The 14,746-nt window shown below is 44.3% G+C and overlaps 1 protein-coding gene across 1 annotated transcript; it reads right to left on the bottom strand.

Moving 5' to 3' along the window:
* Positions 1-6,848: 6,848 nt before the first annotated feature.
* On the bottom strand, positions 6,849-14,746 carry NUDT19 (nudix hydrolase 19). The gene is made up of 3 exons (XM_063140918.1): positions 14,063-14,746; positions 9,704-9,911; positions 6,849-7,949 (listed from the first exon to the last, which is right to left on the bottom strand). Exons 1-3 carry the CDS (start codon positions 14,744-14,746, stop codon positions 7,714-7,716), a joined length of 1,128 nt encoding a protein of 375 aa, XP_062996988.1. The 3' UTR covers positions 6,849-7,713.

Here is a 14,746-nt window from a genome sequence, read left to right as displayed (position 1 = left end):
CACTTTAGGTACACACCTCTGCAAAGGCAACAAAGCAACAATTTTGTAAACTGCTTTCACAAACTTAAACAATTCCTTATAGTGAACTTTTGAACTTGAGACAACCAGGCAACCAAATACAGGTTTTACATTTCAGGAATAGGTTTTAACGCAATTTTGACAAATTTACAAGAGAACCAGGCAACAGAATCACTCCAGTAACTACTGCCTGTTCATCGGCTATGATTTCTTCTGTTGAAGAATTCATGGGATCTCTAGATCAGAACGAATGAAGAAATAAAAACATATTATTAGTATAAGATAGGAAGCTCAAATCAGCTATCTGCAATTAAGCAATATATCTGCTGAATTACTGAAGAAGGTTGAAGCTGCAATTCTAAATACTTACAGGAAGTGAGCACCATTGCTTCAGAGTAAACATGGACTTACTTCTGAGTAAATAAGATTGCACTGTAGAACTGGTTTGTAGGAGGAACAAGAGCAGTTATTCCCAACTTGAGACAAGCTGCTTCCTAAACCAACAGCTATTTGTAGCTCAAGAAGATCATACTTTTGGAGTTGGGTTATAACAGCACAAACAACAGATGTGAAGAGGCAATAACATTCAAGTACGCAAGAGGTAAAAAAACCTAGCGGAAATGTGAAGATGGCGAAACCTAGAGACAGCAGCTAGCTCCTACATAAATGGTTGAACTAGGATGTTGCTTGAGTGTTTCAACGGTTTCCCTAAAGAACTCCGTTTAAGAAGTATAATTGCCACAGCTTTTACAATTACTTTTTGCATCTATTTACTACTACCCACATCATGCATGTTTTCTTGGAAGTCATGGCAAGTTCAGTAAGACTTACTACCAAGTGTGAACAGAATTGCAGCTTTAAAACATCCACAATGACATGTAAAAAGTCTCTGTTTGCTTTTGGACCATGGTTTGACACTCAGATGGCCTTAGGCAGGTTCTTTTGCTAAAAAGGGTCGACGACAAGCATAAGGTCTTCACTCCATTGCTCTCTTGTGAATATCTCTAAGCTGATACTGCTGGATAACAGGGAGCAGTGATACCTAACGTCCTCTACGGCCTCAGTCTGCAACTCCAAGATGGAGGAAAAACAACCCCTTATATAGTTATGTGGAATCTAAAGTAATACACTCATCAGAAAACCTTAATGCCTAGTGATTGATCTAGCACCATAAGATCCACCTGCACTCAAAGTTCAGGTCCGTATCTTAATCTTGGATGTCGCCATCAATACCACTGAGTCCAACATTTCTAGTCTTTGCTTGGGAAAAAAGAATTACGTATTTTAAAAGTGGTAGCTGTCTTTTGGACGGGCAAAACAGGTCCGGATGTTCATATTTCCCCTAGATTAAGACCTAAGGAGGGTATCAAATGGGTGGGGAAATACTCATTTCTTGCAGACCATGTCTATGAAGACTATGAAAACTGTAATAACTACTCTGAGGGATGAAGACTCTTGGAAACCTTCTATATTAGAAACATTTCTGGAGACACATTTGAGAAGAATTTGTGTGAGCTACTGAGTTCCAAATCCTGGAGCTGTTACTATCACTCTGAAACATTAATTTCTAATGCAATGATTGGGCCACTTCAGGTTTGTCTGCACTTTTGGGGAGTTTATTAATCCTCAATCCCAATTTTGGGAGTGGGGCAGCACTCCACTTCCATTAATTGACCATTGAGATGAAGTCAAGAAACCATCAACTAATTGGCATTGAACTCAGCCAGGTTAATGAATGAGAAGAGTATCATTGTTTGCTTCCCCTGCAACAGTTAAAATGGTGTCTACCTAACATGAGGTGCTGCAGACCACTAAGGGATCTGGCCAAGTGTCAAAAAGAATGGGACACTGTGGCTGAGCACCCCCTTTGCCTCTCTCTAGACCCATACGCTGGAAGGCAAGGAAGATTCGGAGCAAAATAGTTGCACTCACCAGCCTCTCTCACTTCATTGCTAATTGCTTTCCTGCTTTGAGCAGGGTGGGTGGGGGAGAGGCAATTATAAGTCCTGCACTAAGCAGATTTACTCTGTGCCAATTTCATGTCAAATGCTTGATAAACTTATAGAAACTAAGTTGACTGGCCCTAGGCGGTTACTCTATTGACTTTTAGAACCACTGCCCAAGCCTGAACAACCAATGTCTGCCATATAGTAAATATCTGCAAGTGTCACAAAATCAGATGTTTAACAATTGGACAATCGGCAACTTATATAGACCAACTAGGAGATAACAAGATCTGGATTCAATTTAACCTCAAGACTTCGTCATGAAAAGTACAACTATATCATGAGTGCAGTGAAAAATAACACACATATATTTTTGTTATATTTTATAATGCTTACTCAGAAGTATGGCAGATTTAAAGCCAAGCCCAGGAAGCCAAGCCAGGAGAGAAAAAGCCATCTCCACGGGAATGCTTCCCCCCCCCCTCCGGATTTGGGTCAGGGTGCTACAAAAGCCCCAAAGCCTTCCTAAAACGGTGTGTCTTTGCTCAAAACCAATTAATAGGCCCAGCATTGGGCAAAAGGCGGGATACAAATAAATATAATAATAATAATAAGCTGCTAAAGCAACTTTCAAGTAGCATCGTGTCAGCTAAAAAGACAGACCCAATCTGGGAGCCGAAGGGAAGACTCCCCATTTTGGTGTTGTTGTTGATGACTACGAGGAGTATTTCTCTAGATCTAAAGAATGCCCCCAACAAATCCCTGTGAAAAGGTTGGGAACCATTTCTAGACCAGAGCATGGTGAAGCAGGACCTCACAAGTGGGGTCTTTGGTGAGCTTCTCCAATGGCATCACAATCCCTATTTTCTTTTTGCTGTGTGGGTTTTGATACGTTTTAAGGAAAGAACAAAGACGGAATTATTTATTTATTATTGCATTTATATCCCGCCTCTTTTCCTCCAAGGAACCCAAGGCGGCGTACATGATCCTCCTCTCCATTTTATCCTCACACAGACTGAGAGTAGCCCAAAGTCACCCAGTGGGTTTCCATGGCCAAGTGGGGACTAGAACCTGGATCTCCCGACTCCCAGTCCAACACTCTAGCCACTACACTACACTGTCTCAAATGCTCCTGTATTTATGGAGGCCTCCCTGGCAGAAAGCCTCAGATTTGATTCCTGGCATCTTTCCTTTAAAAAAGAAAAGAAAAAAGAAAAGGTCAGGTTGATGGGGAAGACATCTGCCAGAGAGCCACTGCCAATCCAAGCTGGCAATACCACTAGGGTTAATGTCAATTTAGGACCATGGAAATCCAGGATGAAACCCCCAGCCACCATGACGATTACTAGACGGTCTCGGCCCAGGCACTGGGCCTGTTCAGAGAGCTTCAGCTATTGGGCGGTATAAAAATGTAATAAATAAAATAAAATAAACACACTAAAACATGGTTACACCACTAACCCTTTTGCAGCAAATGGTTAGTGAACGTTTTTAAACCATGGTTATGTAGCCACCCTGATTAGGAATGGTTCACACGACACGCTAAGCCATAATGTTTAGCTCAAAGTGCTTAACCACCATGGCTTAGCATGTCATCTGAACAGGGTCGGTCTCTCTCTCTCTCTCTCTCTCTCACACACACACACACAGAGAGAGAGAGAGAGAGCTTGACCACCTCACAGAATTATTGTGGGCTACCTCCAGTATTTGAGGCAGTAAGCCTATGTGCACCAGTTGCTGGGGAACATGGGTGGGAGGGTGCTGTTGCACCCATGTCCTGCTTTGTTGGTCCCTGGTCGACAGCCGGACAAGATGGACCCTTGGTGTGATCCAACATGGCACTTATGTTGTTATTGTAAAGATAAAATGGGTGATGGAGAAACACGGACACTGCCCCCGGGGAGGAGAAAGGGCAGGGTACAAATGTAACAAATAAGTAACAAACACTGGCCTAGACAGAGAAATAGTTTGTCTGGGTACAAGAGCCGTTTCCTAATGTACAGCAGGGGTTGCTTGGGCAGGTGCAGCTTTGACCTGCTGAAATCCCTTCTCCTACCAGTCCATACTCCAGAAAATAAAGCCAGACTGCTCACTTGAGGGAATGGTATTAAAGGCAAAACTGAAGTACTTTGGCCACATAACGAGAAGACAGGACACCCTGGAGAAGAGGCTGATGCTAGGGAAAGTGGAAGGCAAAAAGAAGAGGGGCCGACCAAGGGCAAGATGGATGGATGATATTCTGGAGGTGACAGACTTGACTTTGGGGGAGCTAGGGGTGGCAACGGCCGACAGAAAGCTCTGGCGTGGGCTGGTCCATGAAGTCACGAAGAGTCGGAAGCGACTGAACGAATAAACAACAAAACCCAAACGTGTGTATTATTTTCATTTATATACCGCCCCACAGCCAAAGCTCTCTGGGCGGTTTACAAAAGTTAAGAACAGTGAATGTTAAAAAGAAATATACAAAATTTAAAAGCAAACAAAAACAGACAATATCCATTTAAAACAACGCTTACAGAATTGCATCTCTTTGGTCTCTGCCCATCCAAGAGCAAGGAGGGAGATGGAGACAGGCGAGGTTTTAGAAAACTCGGCTCTGCCTTCTGGGCTTGAAGGGGTGGGTTGGGGTTAAAGACAGGCCAACAAGGTGGAGGCATATTGCCCTGAGGTAGAATTTCTCCACCTAAGGAAGCCGGCGCCCGCCTAAGGGCTCTCCTCCGCCACCATTTTGTATCCCCCCTCCCTCCACGCGATTCAAACCGCCACCAACCGCCCCCTCCGCTTCCTCCTCCTACGTGCCTAGCAGCTACTCACGCAGCCTGCGCTTCCCTCGTGCGCGAGGCTCGAACTGGTGGCGCCTGCGGATGCCTCGCTCCCTCTCCACGCATGCTCAGTGCCCAGCGCGAATGGGAACCAATCACCACCATGTGTAAAGGCGGCCGGGGAGGGGGAGGAGGAGAGGTAGAGGGGAAAGTGGCGCCTGCGCACTCGTTATATTAAAACCCCTGCGTATCCATCCCGTAGCGTCATCTAGGTGGGATCCAGTTTTAAGAAGTTTGTGCATTGTTTTCGTGGGTTTGTGTGAGTTGGGAGTCGCTAGGCATCTGGACTAGTGTGTAAACCCACTGATTTCATGGGATTATAGGAGTTTTGAGTCCAAAGGCATCCGGAGGAGGTAGAGTGTAAACCCATTGTAGCCACAAGGCATCTGGACTAGTGTGTAAATGCATTAATTTCATGGGGTTGTGGGAATTGTTGTCCAGGGATCCGAAGTGACTAGAGTGCAAAACTATTGCACTCGCAAGGCATCTGGACTAGTGTGTAAACCCCCTGAGTTCATGGGATTATAGAAGTTTGAGTCCAAAGGCATCTGGAGGAGGTAGATTGTAAACCTATTGTAGCCACAAGGCATCTGGACTAGTGTGTAAATGCTCTTATTTCATGGGATTGTGGGAATTGTAGTCCAGGGATCCAAAGTGACTAGAGTGCAAAACTATTGTAGTCATGGGTTTGTGTGAGTTGGGAGTCGAAGGCATCTGGACTAGTATGTAAACCCACTGAGTTCATGGGATTATAGGAGTTTGAGTCCAAAGGCATCTGGAAGAGGTAGAGTGTAAAACCATTGTAGTCCAAGGCATCTGGACTAGTGTATAAACCCAGATTTCATGGGATTGTGGGAGTTGTAGTCCAAGGTATCCAAAGTGACTAGAGTGCAAAGGCATCTGGACTAGTGCGTAAACCTGCTCAGTTCATGAGATTGTGGTTCAAGACATCCAGAGAGCCACAAGTTCAGCAGGGCTGGAGCAGACCAAGTAATTAGTTATGATTTACTGAATCCATTGATCAGCAGATGTTAAGCCATAACTATCTTGATTTGCTCCAGCCTTGTAGTCCTCCAAATGCCTTGGGCTACAACTCCCATAATACCCCCTGGCTGGGGGATTGTGGAATTTGTAATCCAAGGCATCTGGAGGAGACAAGGGTGGCCAGTTCTAAACATGACTAAAAATAGATCCTACCCTCTTGTCTCTATGTGGGTTTTGCTGAGCATGTGTAGCCTCTCTAGGCTGAGTGCTGGGGAAAGGAAATGGACCGGAAAAGGGAACCACTTCAGCCTGGCCCATTCCGCCTCCCCATTTCAAGCCATTTAGAGGGGCCATGTGCTGCCCAACGCTTACTCAGATTTCACGGATTACCATGGATTTCAATGAAACACTGACTTGCTGCTCAATCTTTCCCATGTTTACTTAGAAGCAATTTCAGCTTAATCTCTTGACTGCTTCCATAGGCTTCCAAACTCTTTAGGGGGCGGACAGGCGCTGTGCTTAGGGGTGCCACTGTGCATGGCTTTACTCATACTGGGCAGGCACATAAATTTGATTGAAGGCTTTGGTGTATCAAACTAAGGGCCATTCCAATCCGTGAGAAGCCGGGTCCATTCCAGCTACCCTTCTGAAATCAAAATGGTTTTGTTATTTATTTTAATCCTCATTTAATCACTGAGTCATACTGTTCAGCAGAGCAGATCCCACACTTCTTTATTGTGTGCGTACTTATAGTTTGGCTGTTAATTCCCTGATAGGACTCTGTCTTTTAATGCGACAAGCAGAAATTCGACAGATAAAGCTTTTCAGCAGTTTATACAGGTAACCTATCCTAACCACCTGCCCCTTGAATGCCTTAAAGCTGTGATCCTAGGCAGCAGAGCCCCAGTTTGGACACTTCAGAAATAAATAAAAATTAGTTTAGATTTCATCTTTTAATTTGTTGAGTTTTTAAAAATAAAAATCCATCAAGCTCCTGGCATGCACCATTATTCAGGACCTATTCTTAATTTGACTTAGTATATCTTACCAATGATGAATGCAGCAAATTAAAGCAATGTTGCTGAAAATAAATATTTATTTTTAACAGAAACTCAAGAATAAATTAAACTCAGTCTACAGAGCTAATTTAGAGCATAACCCTATGCATGTTTAGACAGCAACTCCCAGCATTCTCCAGCCAGCATGTTGCTGGACTTTGTCCTGTCTAAACATGCATAGGATTGTGCTTTTACATGTGCACCAGCTGACATTTCAAGTTACAAGAACTGAAATCCAAGCATACAATGAAATTATTCAATTACAGACAACACTTACAAATTAGCGTGTCTACAAAAGTATATCTACCATAAATAGGACTTCTGAGTATAGTTAGTAATAATCACCTGAAATTACGGGGCTTGTATGTATGTGATCCTGAGCACATTTATTTTGAAGTAAATCCTACTGAATATGGTGAGGTTTGCTTTTGAGTAAACATGCTAAGAGTTTCTACATTTTTAATAAGAAAAGTAGGATAGTTCAATATATTTAACTATATTGATACTCAGTTCATCCCATTATGGACAAATGACCTAGGCTGATCATGGCCAAATATTGCCCCACTGGCTCTTCAGTGACCTAAATCTATAAATGTGTAGATTAAGGTCAAGTTCTTAGCAGACAGATGTCCACTCCAGAATTGGCACATTTGCACAAAATTTGGAGAGATTACAGAGGTGCACAGACTGAAGCTTACATCATTTACATTAGGCTTGAGGTATGTAGACAAAATTGCACAAGCATATATTAATCCTTGCTGCTCTTGAAATACATGTTGTTTAGCAAGGTTTGAACTTTCCAGAGCAGCCTACTTAGAAACTGTCATATAGAATGTTTTATATATTATAATGTAAATTAATTTAGAAATGCCAATATCAAAAAGATTATAATTTGCTATTGCAATCTTCATTATTTCCCACTTTAGAGTCCATCGTTAATGGGTTTATGTGTTTATATTTGGGTTGAATGTTCACATGGACAGTAACGTTATGAAGGTCTCGCGTCACTATCCGGTGAAGATTATTGGCCCCTTTCATTAGATCTTCAATCCTTTTATGTGTCGCCAAATTTGGCTTTCTTTCTCCTGTAACGTCGGGATCTTCTGGATACAATTCATCGCCTAAAAAATAAAAAGAATTACACTTTATATATTATATGTATTACGTACCTCTAGTGATTTTGCAATAAAATAGCAGAGTAATAACTTGCTTAGATGTAAAACTAGTTTTGTGACAACATTTTTCATAGTATTAAAGGATTTCAATGCACCAACAAAGAGGGACTTTTGCGAAGGAATATATCACAAAATATGTGTTTGTAGATGGGGAAATAAATCTTTAGGGTCCAAGCTAGAAATACATATAGGCCCAGTTCAGAGGCACTGCCTAAATGCTCTCCCGCGGTGTGCCAGGGAAGACGTTGAAAGTTTTCTGGTTGTATATTTGAAGAAACAAGTTTTGTGTTAGATTTAAATCTTGTATGTGCAGGGGGTGGGATATGCAAGCCTAAGGCTGAAATAAATGCAACTATATGCAAAAATGAATTCTGATAAACACCTATAAGACATTACACTTATGGTCACACAGTAAAAATTGCTGAACCAAAAATGGAAGATGAGTTCCTTGTTTTATAGTTGTCAATTTCAATCTGGAATTAAAATATTTATTCCTTTAAATTCCTAAATAAAACAGATGAGGCAGTTGTAACTCCCCACCCCATCCCCCAATTTCTTTTTGTTTGCCTGTTTCTCTTGCAGCTATGAGGCATGGTCTGAAAGTAAATGATGCAGCCACACTACTGAAGCTAAGCAGGTCTGGAACCAGTTAGTGGCTAAATGAGAGCGCCTAGGAACGCCACGCACGCCATCTTGAGGTTCATCATGGAAGGAAGGATATACATATTTTAAAACAAACAAACACACACAGGAGCTCAGCTACTACAGCTGAGGGAGGAAGCAGAGTGTAGAATGAAAATGGGTAGAAAAAGCTGCATTGCCGACTTCATTGGGTAATGCAAAGGTATTGTGTCACTGTCTGGGTTTCAACATTATAATGGAGTTTTCTGATAACATTTTACTTTTTAAAGGGCAAAAGTATAAAAAGAAAATGAATATTCCAGTGATGAGAAGCCCTCTCAATGACATCAGAGAACACTGGTATCACCAAATGAAAGAAGCACATTGCTTTCAGAATTGTGGTAGATAGTAATTCAGGTTGCAAACCTAAGCTCACTTACTAGGAAGTAAGTCCTATTGAACTTAGTCAGGGTTACTTTTGAGAAGACATGCGTAGGATTGCGCTGTAAGGCTGCAATCCCATGCACACTTAGTAACCCTCACTAAACACAACTGAACTCCTGAAATAAAATGCATAGGTTTGCACTAAAATGTTTGTAACACCTTTCAAGAAGAAACAACTGCAGCTGTGTCACAACAAACATTTGATGGGAATATAATTCAACTCAAAAGTGGATTTGGGCTACAGAGAGCCAGTGTGGTGCTGTGGTTAGAGTTTTGGACTGGGACTCTGGAGACCTATTATTATTATTATTATTTATTTATATAGCACCATCAATGTACATGGTGCTGTACAGATTGCACAGTAAATAGCAAGACCCTGCCGCATAGGCTTACAATCTAATAAAGTTGTAGTAAACAATAAGGAGGGAAAGAGAATGCAAACAGGCACAGGGAAGTGTAAACAGGCACTGGGTAGGGTGAAGCTAACAGTATAGAGTCAGAACAAACCTGGGTTTTAGTCCTGCTTGGCTATGATGGCTTTGGGCCAATTACTTAACTTTCAGCCTACCTCACATGGTCACAAGAGTATTATGTATGCTGCCTTCAACTCTCCCCCCCAAAACATTTTCATCTACCTGGTAAAAGTTGCATGTGGCCATCTGGAGCAACCAAAAGAACAGGCAGCCAACGTTCACATCCTTCTGAAGCTCGTTCAAAGCCAAACCTATGCAGATCATGAAGTGATGAGAAATTGCAGAGTCTGCGTAACTCATAAAATTGAGGCGGTGCTATCCAGATGTCTTTAGACTTGAAGAGTTCAAGAGCTTCTGAGGGTGTTGACCACTGAAAAAGAGTAGAGTAACAGACTGAATGAGAGCCAATACATTGAAGCTCAATCCAAACGAGACAGAGGTGTTGTTAGGAAGTGGTTCGTCTGACCAATTGAGTACTGCTCAACCTGGAGGCATCATTGTCATTTGAAGCACAGATGGCCTGAGTAGCTTAAGAGTGCCTTTCCCCCCCGTTTAGGCTGATGTACCAGCTGCAATTTTACCTGCACAGAGACAGCCTGGCAACAGTTATCAATGTGCCAGTAACCTCCTGGTTGGACCACTACAATGTAGTGTACATAGGTCTACCTTTGCAGGTTTGAACTTCAGTTAGTTCAAAATAGAGCTGCTACACTACTAACTGGGACTGGTCAACGTGATTGTGTGACCCCAGTGTTTGCTCAGCTACACTGGTTTCCAATCTGTTTCGGATCCAATTCAAAATGTTGGCATTGATTTTTAAAGTTCCACAGTGGCCTTGAGTGTTATTTTTGGTAGAAAGGCAAGGTAAAAGTCAAACAAATGAAATCTGTTGAGCTGTGGGAAGTACAGTTTGCTGTAGAAAAGTGGCCTGTAAATATACTTTAATAATAATTACATTTCAGGTTTTGTTTTTGTTTTCTCTGGGACGTTATGGCTTGGCTCACATCCCTGACTCATCTAGAGTGATAATTTCTGCAGGTATTTTCACAGTGCAATCCTATGTGTGTCTATTCAGAAGCAACTCCTTGAATATATTGCAACTCACTCCTAAGTGTCTATAGGACTGTAGCCTCAATGTTATTATTATTATTATTTATTTATATAGCACCATCAATGTACATGGTGCTGTACAGATTACACAGTAAATAGCAAGACCCTGCTGCATAGGCTTACAATCTAATAAAGTTGTAGTAAACAATAAGGAGGGAAAGAGAATGCAAACAGACACAGGGAAGTGTAAACAGGCACTGGGTAGGGTGAAGCTAAACAGTATAGAGTCAGAACAAACTCAATATTTAAAAGCTATAGGGAACAGAAAAGTTTTTAGCTGAGTTTTAAAAGCTGTGATTGAGTTTGTAGTTCTCAAGTGTTCTGGAAGAGCATTCCAGGCGTAAGGGGCAGCAGAAGAAAAAGGACGAAGCCGAGTAAGGGAAGTAGAGGTTCTTGGGCAGGCGAGAAGCATGGCATCAGAGGAGCAGAGAGCACGAGCGGGGCAACAGTGTGAGATGAGAGAGGAGAGATAGGCAGGAGCTAGACCGTGAAAAGCTTTGAAGGTCAACAGGAGAAGTTTATATTGGATTCTGGAGTGAATTGGAAGCCAATGAAGAGATTTCAGAAGTGGAGTGACATGGTCAGAGCGGCGGGCCAAGAAGATGATCTTAGCGGCGGAGTGGTGTAGTTGTGATTATCCAGAGGTGAGATAAAGGCACTTTGCACATACTCATAGAGCAAAACAGATCCTGAGGCAAATAATGCAATTCTAATCAAATGTAATAGGAAGTAAGCACCACTGAATTTAAAAGGTCTTAGTATTTTTCTCTAAATTTGGCCTTGATTAATTCATATCACACCTTTCCCCACAAGGAGCTCAAGGCAATGGTATAAATTGTCCCCTGCTTGTATTTATATTCTCAGTCTTGTGCACTAGGTTAAGCTGAGGACCAAGCAACATGTTACATTATTCGGTTTTTAGGTTCGGCCAAGATGGCGGCACAGTAAGACGCACGTCTTAGCTGCTCTGCTGATTTTATCTTTAATTTTAGTACCTTGTTTGGGTTCTGCCTTCCTTTCCGCTCTCTCATCTGCTTGTTGCCTTCCCCTTTTGTGCAATAGTTGTTTTCGCTTGTTTGCCAAACAACCAAGGAGTTGGCCGAGGAAATCCATGCTACGACCTTGAAGGCCACACCAGGATAAGCTACTACTAGTATTAATTACTACGAAACGAAGCTAGAAAGAACGCGAGAAGTTTCAAGCCTGCAGCTAACAGCATTCAGTTTTTAAAAGTGCATTTAAACTGGTTATTTTTTATTTTGAAGCAAAAGCAGTGATCGTAAACATTCTCAGATCAGGGCCTCTTGGCAATTTCCTGAGAAATTCGCCTTTCCCTGACTACAATTCGCACCCGAAGATAGTGTTTGCGGTAAACAGCCACTTTGGGGGCAAATAGCCGGGTGTACGAGTGTGATTATTTGGTGAGATGTAGTGACTGACTCAAGCTTCATAGCTGAGTGAGGATCTGAACCCGCATCTCCCCAGTTCTAGTCCGACACCGGCCACAGTGGCCTTGCAGTCTCTACAGAACAATGAGAGACAGTGTTAGGGTAAAAACCCCAACCAGAAGGGAGGGATCAGGAAAACCAGACAGGTCCAGCTGCAGTGACTACTTCTTTATTTGATCTACACGTGTAGAGAAAGAATAACTCACCCTCGACGGATCGAAGGCAAGATTCTCTGCCCCATCATCCACAACCAACATCTTTTATAACATTCCATACCCCTCCTGATGAACTCATGGCTCATCCCTCCTCGCATCCCTTATTGATTGCAGTTATACATTTTCCATAAATGAAACTATTTCTAACAACTAACAATGCATAATATTGTGAAAACCACGTCCCGTTTGCGTAACTTACTGTACCAGATAAGCCCCCCATGCAAGGGCGGACGAAGCTAGCTTTGCTGATCATTGGGGTGGTTTTTATGATAACAAGGAGTAAGTGCACCAGAGTGTTTAGAAAAATGGAAACTTGAATCCGGTGATCCAAGGCCCTGGTAGCTGCGTTTTAGGAAGTTGTTACATTTGACCAGGCAAATTAGGGACATGCTCTGCGGATTAGAAAGTGCAGAGCAACGTTGAGCAACTTGCCAACTGCATTCTGATGACTCTTTATTAATGAAAGGGGGAGGAGAGGAGTATGGTGGCAGAGCCTTGAGTGCTTGGTATACTCTTTTCCCCCAGAAAAGGGGTCTCTTGGGTGGGGGTCCTTTTGGCCACCTTAACAACAGGGCTCACTCCAATAACTTGTTTCAATTCTCAGAGCTCATCTGTTAAGTAGCGCTTGGCAGACCAATCCTCAGAAATAAATCCAAAGGTTGTATTTCTTGATAAACATGTTCAGGACTGAAATCTAAAGAAAAGTGAGCCTATGCAAGTGAGCCAGCATGGTGCTACAGTTTAATCATTTTAGGTTGCAATCCTATGCCCACTTACCTGACAGTAAGTCCCATTGAACTCAATGGGGCTTACTTCTGAATGGACATGAATAGGATTGTACTGTTGGTGTGATAGTATGATTTTATAGTTGTTTTATTGGTCCTTTTTATTATTGTAATGTGCTCTGTATTCCTTTTGAAGGAAGGGCAGGATACAATAATAGTATAGTAGTTAGAGGCTCAGACTAGGAAGATCTAGGTTCAAATCCCTACTCTGCTTAATCTACCTCACAGGGTTGTTGTGAGGATAAAGTAGGTGGTGCAAAGGAAGAATACGGTTACACTCCTGCACCCCAATCCTAGGAGAGGTGGACTTGCAGGGGCTTCAGCGCTCACTCAGACTTCAGTTTCCTAGAAGGAGGGCACTGTAGCTGTGTGGTGTTTCTTTAACGAAGGTTTATTCGCCCTTTGTTCAGGCCTCCTACACTCCAAGCAAACCCTGCTTCCTCTCAGCTGCCCAGATCTCTTCGCAAGAGAAAAGTCGCTCTCCTTTTGCGTCAGATTCAGCCTTCCCCAGATGCATTTCCTCCTACCCCGTCAGGCCTTGTAAAACAAAAAGTTTGCACATTTAAGAGTGCAAACGATATCCTCAATTGTTTTTTACTCAGAGACACTGGCCGGTTCGGACCACATCCTAATCAACTGTTTTCCATTTTGTTCCTATTCCCCCCGTTGATTAACGTGTCGTCCGAACCCGGCCACTGAGTTACACGGAGGTCATTTAGACTGACCCCAAACACAGAACAATACCATGGCTACGACCGCCTTGCGCTCCTTGGAGGGGAAGGCGGATATAAACCCAATATTCCGCTTTCCAAGGTATAGAGGCAAACGAAGCCCCCATCTGAAACTGGTGCGAAGGGACTTTTTAGGGTGTCTGTGTGTGTCCCCCTATCCCCATAAACAGGGCGTCCCGGCCGGATCCATTCCCTTTCCCGTCACACGGCCACGGCGCCCCTCTCTCCTCACCTGGCACGCCGTCAACTCGACCTCGTCGTGCGAGGCCTGCGGCGGGCCCTGCCCGAGGCAGCAGAGGTAGAAAGCCGTGTCGTAGCGGCGGCCCCCGCGCCCGGCCGGAGTCAGCCAGTTGCTCCACTCGTGCAGCGCCCAAATGTTGGGCACGCAGCGCAGCTGGCGGCACAGCTGCAAGAAGCTGCCGGGCTGCCGCTGCACCTTCTGCCGCCACTCGGCCAGCTCGGAGGCCGGCGGCAAGCGCTCGGCGGGCAGCAAGCGGACCGGGCCCGCTGCGGCGGGCTCACCGGCGGGGTGGCCGTCGGGCACCAGCAAAAGCACGCCGGCCTCCTCGAAGGTCTCTCGGATCGCGCAGATGCGGAAGGCCACGTCGCCCGGCAGCGCCGAGCTCAACTCGGGGCGCTCGTCGGCGAAGAGGGGCGCCCGCGGCCCGCCCGCCCGCACGGGGCTGAGCCCGCAGCGCGGCCGGTCCGGCAGCAGCCGCAGCCAGTCGGGCGAGAAGTCGGCCGCGTCCACCACGCCGCCCGGGAAGACGTGGGCGCTGGGCAGGAACGAGCTGCGCGGGCTCCGCCGCAGCAGCAGCAGCTCGTAGTCGAAGGCGCCGCCTGGTCGCCGGCAAGAGCCGCCGGCTGCCAGGAGCACCGTGGCGGCCTCCCGCCAGTGTCGCAGCCGCGAGTTCAT

The sequence above is a fragment of the Elgaria multicarinata genome, chromosome 14 (assembly GCF_023053635.1).
Source record: "Elgaria multicarinata webbii isolate HBS135686 ecotype San Diego chromosome 14, rElgMul1.1.pri, whole genome shotgun sequence".
Taxonomy (NCBI): domain Eukaryota; kingdom Metazoa; phylum Chordata; class Lepidosauria; order Squamata; family Anguidae; genus Elgaria; species Elgaria multicarinata.
This window is presented reverse-complemented; position numbering and strand designations above follow the sequence as displayed.